Genomic DNA, 10,038 nt, shown 5'->3' with positions numbered 1-10,038 from the left:
CTGCTGTTTCCTTACCTGGCTTGGTTTTCATTGACCTGAAGCGAGGCCCTTGCTCGGGATGAGATGCTGGCTCCGTGTTCTGTTCCGAGTGTTCTCAGGAGGCCAGCTGCCTTCCTTCCTTGTCCAGTGTGCTCGCTCAAGCAGCACTTTGTTTCCTACGGACACTTCCCCTTTGCATTTACGACTTGGCTAGCTGGTGTAAGAGATCTGACTTTCCGCCTACCCTGTCCTCATCTGTTCGTTCATTCATTCATTCATTCATTCATTCATTCATATAGTACCACTGGGGATTGGACTGGGGCTTTCACAGAAGCTGGGCAAATGTCCTAGTACTGAGCTACATACCCGGCCCATTTTGGCTTTTGACACATCTTGCTCACTTAATCATTACAGCCTTCTGATTTAAAGTGAGAGACACAGGTCTCTTTCTTTTAGTTGGACACTTAGAGACCACTGTAGATTGCTAATTGGCTTGATTTCAATATTGTTGTGTATCTAGGAATCCATAGACTAATTAGTAGGGGACTGTATGAATGCACACACCACATACCAGTTTAGTTCATTATCTTATATGGATATAGTATAAAATACACCCCCAAGCAGTTATAACAGTAACATCACAGACCATTAGCCACAGGTCATCATATCAAATATAATAATACAGAGAATATTTAAAGGGTCATGATAATTATGAAGTGTGGCACAATTCTAGCAATTAAACAGATGCTGAGAAAATGGGACCAATTGTCTCCTTACTGCAGGGCTGCCACATGCCTTCAGTCTTTAAAAATGCAGGCTAAAGAGATGGTTTAGTGGTTAAGAGCACACACTGCTCTTGCTGGGGACCTGATTTTTAGTTCCAGTACCCATGGCACCAGCTCACAATTACCTGGCTTCCGGGGATTTGACATCTCTGACCTCTGCAGGCACCCACACTCACACACACACACACACACACACTCACATAATTAAAATTTTTAAAAAAGGTTTTAAAAATACAGTTGCTTTATAGGGCAACAAAGCACAGCACAATAAAACGAGGTAGGATTGACTCTAAGTCACATAGTACCTGGGTGCTATAGATGTTTAATAAATTACTGATGTTAGTACTTCTAAAGTGGTGGTCAACAATTTTAAAAAACGACGAATTTGAATTAAGAAGGCTGGGTGTGATTGCTCATGCCCGTGATGCCAGCATTCAGGAGGCTGAGACAGGACTGCCTCAAGTAAGACCCCACCCAACCTCCCCAAAAAAGACTGAGTGTAAAATAATTTGTTATTGAATTTTCCAAATAGGAAAGAATTCAAAAGTACAAGTGTAGAATGTGTTGAAAAGTGAATGGGAGGAGAAGAGAAAGACTAGTTCTTCCAGAATGTTCATAGTGACTGAGAGGCATCTTAATTCGACAGTTAAGAAGGTAAGACTTTTCTAAGATTGAGGACACCAGTATTTTGTATCTGGATGGGAGAGAATGGATGAAGAAGGCAGAAAATTACCAAGAAGGAAGGTTTGGACCAAAAAGACAGAAGGGAAAAGACACAGAATTGCTGTGGGATGTCTTTCTGTATGCTGTGAATATATGTTCCCTTTGGTTAATAAATAAAGCTGTGTTGGCCTATGGCAAGGCAGGATTAGAGCCAGGCAGAAAATCTAAACAGAAATACAGAGAGAAGGACGGAGTCCGGGAGCCGGGAGCCGGGAGCCTGCAGCCCAAGGAGCAACATGCCACCACACAGGTAACGGCACGACCACGAGCCACGTGGCAAAACATAGATTAATAGGAATGGGTTGAGTTAAGTTATAATAGCTAGCTAGCAAGAAGCCTGAGCCATTGGCCAAACAGTTTGCAATTAATATTAAGCCTCAGAGCAATTACTTTATAAGCAGCTGGGCGGACCGGGGAACCCTCTGACTACACAGAATAGTGAGTCATGCCTGTAAATCCCACAGCTATGGAGGCAGAGGCAGGAGGATCACAGCAATATAGAGGTCGGTCTAGTGAAAATAGCGAGTTCCAGGCCAGCCAATGCCTCAGGATGAGACCCAGTCTCAGAAAGTTGAAAACAAGAAACAAGTGGGGCTGAAAAGATGGCAGTGTGGTGAGGAGCACTTCTTGCTAGAAGACGCAGTTAGGTTTCCAGCACCAACATGGTAGCTCATAACTGCTTGTAACCCCAGCTCCAGGGGATCAGATGCCCTCTTCTGGCATGTATGGGCACTCTACCCCCATACACACACAAAAATAAAATGAATCTTTTTTATTTTATTTTATTTTATTTTTTCTGAGACAGTTTCTCTGTGTAAGAGCAAAGGCGTGAGCCACTATGCCGCTTAAAATAAATCTTTAAAAGAAAATGTTCTATTCTACATTAGCTTCTTAAAAAGGAGGAGGTGAGGAAGAGGAAGAAGAGGAGGAGGAGGAGGAGGAGGGGAAGGAGAAGAAGGAGGAGGAGGAGGAGGAGGAGGAGGAGGAGGAGGAGGAGGAGGAAGAAGAAGAAGAAGAAGAAGAAGAAGAAGAAGAAGAAGAAGAAGAAGAAGAAGAAGAAGAAAAGAAGAAGAAGAAGTGAGGGAGGGAAGAAAGAAAAAAAGGGACGCCAATGAGGTCCTGAATGACTTAATATAGTTAAGAAAACGGAAGAAGGAAATCCTGGAGTCCACGTGTGTCCACTCCTGACGGAAACCAGGCTGATGCACAGGCAGATGAAGATGGGAAAGCTTGGTGCGCGGTTGTATTCCTGAAGGCCCCCGACAGTCAGTGTTGGTACCCTTCCAGTCCGGGCACGATTTCAAAGAAAAGCCCGGGTTACTGCCTAACCTTTACCCTTTGACGCGAAGGCGGGGTGTCAAAACACAGCCATTGGGCCACAACCGCCTCACCAACTGCCCCGACCAAGGACAAGTACGAATTAGGAGAAACCAAACAATCGGAAAGCCCGCCCCCAACGGTTCTACCAATCACACTCCCCCAGTCTCTTGATTGACTGGGATCGCGCAAACGCTCTGGATCAAACGTTTAGAGAAACCTTGATTGACTCGTTAAAGAAGCTGTCTGAGGCCGGTGATTGGCTGGGGCGTCTGGGCCCTGGCCAATCCCGACGGGGGCGGGCTGGTTGAGCGTCGGATTTCCAGTAGCTGTCCTTAGACACCGGTCGGGGGACTCCTCTTCACTCTTTGTGGGGCCCTGTCTGTGTCTAATGGAGCTTTCTTACCAGACTCTCAAACTCACGCACCAGGCGCGGGAAGCGGTAAGGAAAGCTATCCCAAGCAAGCAAAACCCAGGCTTGTGCCAGGAACTCTTGTTGCAACAGGCAGATTCGCGAGTCTCCAGTTGCTATGGCGACAGTGGCGGCTGCCCCAAGTGGCGCAAGCGCATTGGCCCTACGTTCCCCTGGTGAAGGAGGCTGGGTTTGAAGTGGTGATCTGGGGTCGAAACAAGGAGGGTTTGGGCATGACGTTGAACTTTTTGAAACAGAGCTGCACGGTCGGTTTGTGATTAAGGAAACTGGATTTTGAGGGTCAGGTTAGGCTGGCTGCTCGTGGATGTGAATTTGGAAGTGCGCAAAATGAGACTGTTGAGCTGGGCGAGGTGATGCACGCCTTTAATTTCCGCTCCCGGGATGCAGAAACTGGCTGGTCTGTATAGCAAGTGCCAGTTCAGTCAGGGCGGATACATAGTGAGACCCTGTCTCAAAAACAAAACAGAAAGAGAGAGAGAGACAGAGAGACAGACAGAGACAGAGAGACACACAGAGAGAGACAGATTGTTGAAAGAGCCTCCCCACCCCCCAAAGCAAAACAAAACAAAACAAAAAACCTCCCACTAACTCGAAGAAAGAACTCTAGGTTTGGGTCCTCAGTTGTCGTTACCAAGGCTAGAGCTCATAGGCATTAATTCACTCCCCGTAACCCCCTTCAGGGTCTCCCTGTGAAGTAAGAGAATTAACTGTGATCCTTTTCACACGAGGGTTTCGTGAATTTACAATACATCCCATGGTATCCTGTGGTCTAGGTCGTCTGCTACCGCCAGCAATATTTCCACAGCAATGAGCATGAATGGAAAGCTTATCGTATTGCAGGCACCGGGCATGAAAACAATACTGTGGGTACTGGGGGTGGGGTGGGGGGTGCTGCGGGTGCTGGGGAAAGATGAATAAAATTAAAGCCAAGAAAATACGGACATCTGGCGCCTACTCGGGGATTCAAGATGGGTCCTTTCTATTGATATATACATTTTAAAGCTCCACAGGTGACCACTACATTGTGTAGCTAAGGTTATGAATCATTGCTCTAGTGTCTTTTATCTTAAAAAAAAAATATTTCTTTTGTGTGTGTGTGAGTATTTTATCTGTGTGTATGTCTGTGTACCACCTGAGTTCAGTGCCTGCAGAGGCCAGAAGAGTGCACTGGAGCCCCAGGGTCTGGAGTTACAGATGATTGTTAGCTGCCATGTAGGTGCTGGGAATTGAACCTAGATCCTCTGGAAGAGCAGAGCCATTGTTGTTGTTGTTCTTTAAATTTGTTATCATTATTATTTTTTAACAGAAGTTTCTCCTCCCTCTCACCTCCTCTCTCCCCCCTCCCCCATCCACTCCTCCATTTCTATTGAGAAAAGTGCAGGCCTCCCATGACTATCAACCAAATACGGCATATCAAGTTGCATTAAGACTAGGCACCTCCCCTCGCAGTAAGACTGGGCAAGGCAGCTCAGTATGAGGAGTAGGGTCCCAAGAGCGGGCGAAAGAGTCTGACAGTCCCTGTTCCCACTGTTAAGAGTCCCAGAAGACCAAGCTACGCACACAACTATAACATATATGCACAGGGCCTGAGAGAGTCCCATGCAGGATCCATGGTTGTCGGTTCAGTCTCTGTGAGTCCCTATGAGCCCAGCTTAGTTGATTCTGTGGGTTTCCCTGTGGTGTCTTGACCCCTTAGGGCAGCCAGTGTTCTTAACCACTGAACCATCCCTCTAGGTCTTCTACCTTTTGAAGTGCCAATAATACCACACACACACACACACACACCACACATCCTTCTGTTAGGCAAGTTCTAGAGAGAGTCGCCTGCCCATAGCTTCTTCCTCACCTAGGCGGTGGGGTTAAACCCATTCCACTCTGAACCTGAACTACCTGCGTCAGAATCAGAAGCACAGCCCGATGATAAAGCTGAATCTTAGGCTTCAACAGGACTTACTGAAACAAACTGGGATGGGGCTTGTGAACCTGGCGTCATAAACATACGCCAAGTTTTAAAAGCACAGCCCTAAATGATCTACATGTAGAAAAACTCCAAGCTACTTGAAAAGCACTCTGCTCGGTGGCCCCGTGTCTTAGACAGGTGCTGTCCAGAGAAGACAGTGATTGCTGATGACTTAGCCAGTGGGCTATCTTAGGTATCTTTGTCTTAACTTGTTCAATAACCAGCTTTCCACCTTCCTTATACCTGTTCCATCTTCCTGACTCTGAGATCGAGCAATAAGAGACACCAAGTTATTCGAATCACCCACAGTTTCACTTATAGAAGGAAAATGGCAACAAATATTCTTCATTCTACTTCTGTAACTTATCTTTAATAGTTCCTGTTACTACCCCATCCTGATACCCAGTGAGCCCTCACCTGCCCCATTTCAGTAGCCTTTTATCTATGCTTTGTTGAGGTTGAGTCTGCCTCTCCCCAGTCTTCACTGAATGGGATCCTTTTGGCTGGGATACTTTTTTTTTTTTTTTTTTTTTTTTTTTTTTTTTTTTTTTTTTGTTTTTTGAGACAGGGTTTCTCTGTGTAGCTTTGTGCCTTTCCTGGAACTCTCTTTGTAGACCAGGACGGCCTCGAACTCACAGAGATCCTCCTGCCTCTGCCTCCCGAGTGCTAGGATTAAAGGCGTGCGCCACCACTGCCCGGCGACTGGGATCCTTTTAATGGCTTTCCATTATACCTGGAAAAACAACCCCAAACTTTGGCAGAACCTATGGAACAGTACTACAGTGAGACAGAGAGCCGTCTGTCACAGGGTTCTTCCTCACCACTTTCTTCTTCATCTTCCTCAGTAGCAGATTTATTCTTTTTGATCAGACATATCTCCAAACTCCAGAGAGTTTGTACATTAACAGCTAGTTCCAATTGTGATTAATTTATTACCTGCTGTCTGTAGGTAACATACTCTCGAAAATGTATTTTCTGAAGCTGAAAGACAAAGATTCAAGTCTGGTTTTGTTTCCTTGCTTTGTTTTAGGCCCTAGATGGCGCTAAAGCAGTGTTTAGATGTACTCAGGGTTACACGCCCAGGACTGTTCTCCTTGGGTGTCCTAAGGAGGGAAAAGGGCATAGGTGGGAGGAGGTTCATTATAAAGAGTTCATTATAAAGAGAACTGGCTGTCCACAGGAATTTCCATCACCTGATTTGGATACTGTATTAGGATTTCCATAATGTTTCTTTAAGACAAGCATCTGGTGTGGCCCTGTATGTTCTCAGATTTGCCATATTGTTATTTAGTTCAAAGGAATTCATGCCCTCAGGTCTGAAAAATACTGTAGCATATTTTAAGATGCTTTCATCTTCTCTCCTCCTCACTCCTTTTCTTCCTCTCCCCTCCTTTAGGAAGAATTTATAATGGATAAGTAATCTAGAAATGACTTTAGGTATATGGGGGAAAGTGTGTGGGTTATGTGCAAATACTGTTACATTTTACATAAGACATTGGAGATGCACAGGTTTGACCATCTGAAGGGAGTTGTGGAGCCAATGCAGCCCAGGACACCAAAGGATGCCTCATCCTCCACCCTGAAGTGTGTGTGTCTGGTGTGGTGTGTGCGTGCAGGCATATATGATGTATCTTGCAAGTTTTATCTTTTTTGAGAATTCTGATAAATACAGATTTGTATCATAGGATTCTATGAAATACTGATGCTATTGGTATCTTTGGGTGGCAGATTTTCTCTTACAGTATTTTAAATTCAGGGTTTAATTAAAATTAGACTATATTCAGGGGCTAGGAATATAGCTCAGTTGGTAGAATATCTTCGAAGCATGCAGGACGCCCTAAGTTTCATCTCCAGCACAACATGAACTGGAGATGACACTGAATGCTTGTCATCTTAGATAGGAGTTCAGGGTCATCTTGAGCTACATGGTGAGTTTGATGCCAGGCTGAGATACCTGAATGGGACCTTGTTTCAAAAAAGAAAGAAAGAAACTAAAATAAGATTGTACCCAGTTTGTATACCTCTGCCAGCTTTTTTCCCCAACTTGAATATAAGAACCTCTAAAATGTTCTGAAACCAGGCAGGTTGTAAGAAGCAATAGTTTCAGTGTTTTAAATGTGAAAACACTATTAGAAACAAATCATGGCTGCATTAATGCCCAGGAATGGTTTTTGGAGAGCCTGGTGTACACACTCACGTGTACACTCCAGATAACTAGGACAGGAAACCAGTCTTCCTTTCTCTCACCCAGTCTCAGCTGGTTGGAAGAGGCCCTTCTCCAAGGGCTATCCACTTCTTTCTCATGTACTTTTTAAGAGGTTTCTGCTTTGCCTAGCGTGAGCCTTTTATATTAAAAATTATTTAGTATATGATTAGCTAATTGATGAAGCAGTTGACTAACTTTTAAAATGAGTGTTAAATGCCTTAGCTTTTATTAATTGCATGGATTCCTAAAAAAACAAGTAATTGAAAATCTAATTACCTCAGTGTTTTCCTTCAAAGAACTGAGGCTTATTAAACTTTAAATGTTAAAACATTTAAGCATCTATTGAAATACCAATAGCTATAAACAATGTTCAGTTCTAAATACTAATTAAACAGTTCTAAATCACCATAAAGCTAGGCTGAATTTTAAGTAACTCATGTTTTATGCTCTGCTCGGTTCTTATACAAAGAAGATTAACTACTTCAACTCTGACCACTACTGCAGCCTTGTGGGCATCTTTCAGAATGCTGTGGCTTTAAAAGCTGCATGTTGTGTGCACAGCTGTAATCCCAGCACACTGGAGGCAGAGGCAGGAGCACTGTTGGGAGTTCAAGGGTAGCCTAGGCTATATATATAGGCTATATAGTGGGCTGAATAGCTAGACCATGTTTCAAAACAAAACAAAAGCCCAGAACATAAATAAATGAAATGCTGTTGTTAAACCACATTCTTCTTGTACAACCTGAACCAAGAAAGAAAGACTTATCAAAGAATCTGGAACACTTTGCCAGCATCATGTGGTACATATGGAGACATATTAGCATCACCATGAATATCCAGGTTTTGTATTAAAACATTCTTACTGGCTTTCTTTTGCACAAATAACTTATTTTGGGAGGAGGGTTGAGATAAGGTTTTTATAATCAAACTCACTGTAGATTTTGCTGTTCTCTAACTTGCATTGATTCTTCTGCCTCTACCTCCCATGAACTGGAATTACTGCCACGAGTCACTGTGCCTTTTAATCACCAAGAAATAGAAATTCCATCACCCAGATATATCCTTTTTCTTTAGATTTTATTTTTAAGGTTTGTTTTATTTTTTGTTTCATGTATGAATATGTGTGAGTATGTGCAAATGTGAGTGCAGACAAGACAATTGTGGGTGCTAAGAACTGAACTAAGGTCCTCTGTAAGAGCAGCACATGCTCTTAACCATGGAGCCATAGCTCCAGCCCTGATTTTATTTTTATCTGTATGTATGTGTATCTGCTATGTGCGTGCAGATGCCTGCAGAAGCATAGAACCCCCATAGCTGCTGTTATAGGCAGTTCCTAGTCACCCAGTTAGGGTGCTGGGAACTCAGGTCCTCTGGAAGAGCAGCAGATGTTCATAACTTATAAGCCCCATCTCCAGCCCTACCCAGATACATCTTAAAAGGACTTTTAAAAACTGGTATATGGCTGGGCATCGTGGCACACACCTGCAATCCTAGCACCTAGGAGGTGGAGGCAGGCACATTCCTGTGAATTCAAGGCCAGCCTGAAAAGTTCCAGGTCAGCCAGGGCTGCAAAGTGAAACCTTATCTCAAAAAATTGGTGTAGCCTTCTACTCCAGTAGCTGATGTGATAGCTGGTCCCAGAATTAGCTCCCTTGCTGTAAGGACCCAAGTTTGATCCCTAGCACCCATATAATGAGAGGGATGTGGTGGTGGATGCCTGTAGAACTGGACCGGCAGAGACAGAGGTTTCCCTAAACCTTATTGATCAGCTAGTCTAGCAAAACTGACAAGCTCCAGATTCAGTGAGAGATCCTGTCGTTAAAAACAACAGGACTGGAGAGATGGCTCAGTGCTTAGGAGCACTGACTGCTCTTCCAGAGGACCCGGGTTCAATTCCCAGCATCCACATAGCAGCTAATAACTGTCTGTAACTCCAAGATCTGACACTCTTACACAGACACACATGCAGGCGAAACACCAACGCACATTAAAAAAACAACAAAACACTACCACCACCACCACCAAAAAAAAAAACTATAGAAATAATTGAGGAAGATACCTGAGTGGATCTCTAGCATGCATGTGAGTACACACACACACACACACACACACACACACACACACACACACACACATATGAACAAAGAAAAATGAACTAAATATGCAACACTGGACCACTGACTTTAGACAAAGTGATGAGAGATGATTTTCTTCTTGGGAGCAGTGCCTGGGTACAGGCACAGGATGGAGACCTTGAAGCATGGCAGGTTTGCTGAGTCATATTGGAGTTTGGGGTGCTTATCATTGAGATTTGGGGATTGAAGAGTCATAAAGAAGAGAGAGCTACACTGAAAAGTGACCCCATAATTCTCCAGTTTGGGCTAAAGACTAAGTTGCACATTGCAGCCTCAGTGTGTGAGGCTGAGAAGACCAGTTACCAGAGAACTGTAAACCCACCACTCACTGGTGCTCTCACAGCACTGGGAGATGTCTGAGTTCTGACCATGCCTGTGTGAAGAAAACTTGTGACTAGAGATTCCAGAAGAACTGCAAAGGGACAAGCAGAACTCGCCTGAGAAAAGCCTGCTTCCGGCAAACCCTCCTCAACAAGCCTTGGTAGGATCAGACCGCCCCG

General features: G+C 44.2%; 1 protein-coding gene across 1 annotated transcript in view; it reads left to right on the top strand.

Moving 5' to 3' along the window:
* The first annotated feature begins 2,991 nt into the window (after nt 1–2,991).
* The window catches only part of Katnal2 (katanin catalytic subunit A1 like 2), a 71,125-nt gene continuing 64,078 nt past the window's right edge, over nt 2,992–10,038 (top strand). The window contains exon 1 of the mRNA XM_028871957.2: nt 2,992–3,246. Within this exon, the coding sequence (XP_028727790.1) occupies nt 3,196–3,246 (51 nt within the window). The 5' untranslated portion in view covers nt 2,992–3,195. The remainder of the gene's footprint in view (nt 3,247–10,038) is intronic.

This window comes from Peromyscus leucopus, chromosome 19 (assembly GCF_004664715.2).
Source record: "Peromyscus leucopus breed LL Stock chromosome 19, UCI_PerLeu_2.1, whole genome shotgun sequence".
NCBI lineage: Eukaryota > Metazoa > Chordata > Mammalia > Rodentia > Cricetidae > Peromyscus > Peromyscus leucopus.
Note: the sequence above shows the minus strand (reverse complement) of the source record. Positions and strands in the feature narration are given on the sequence as shown.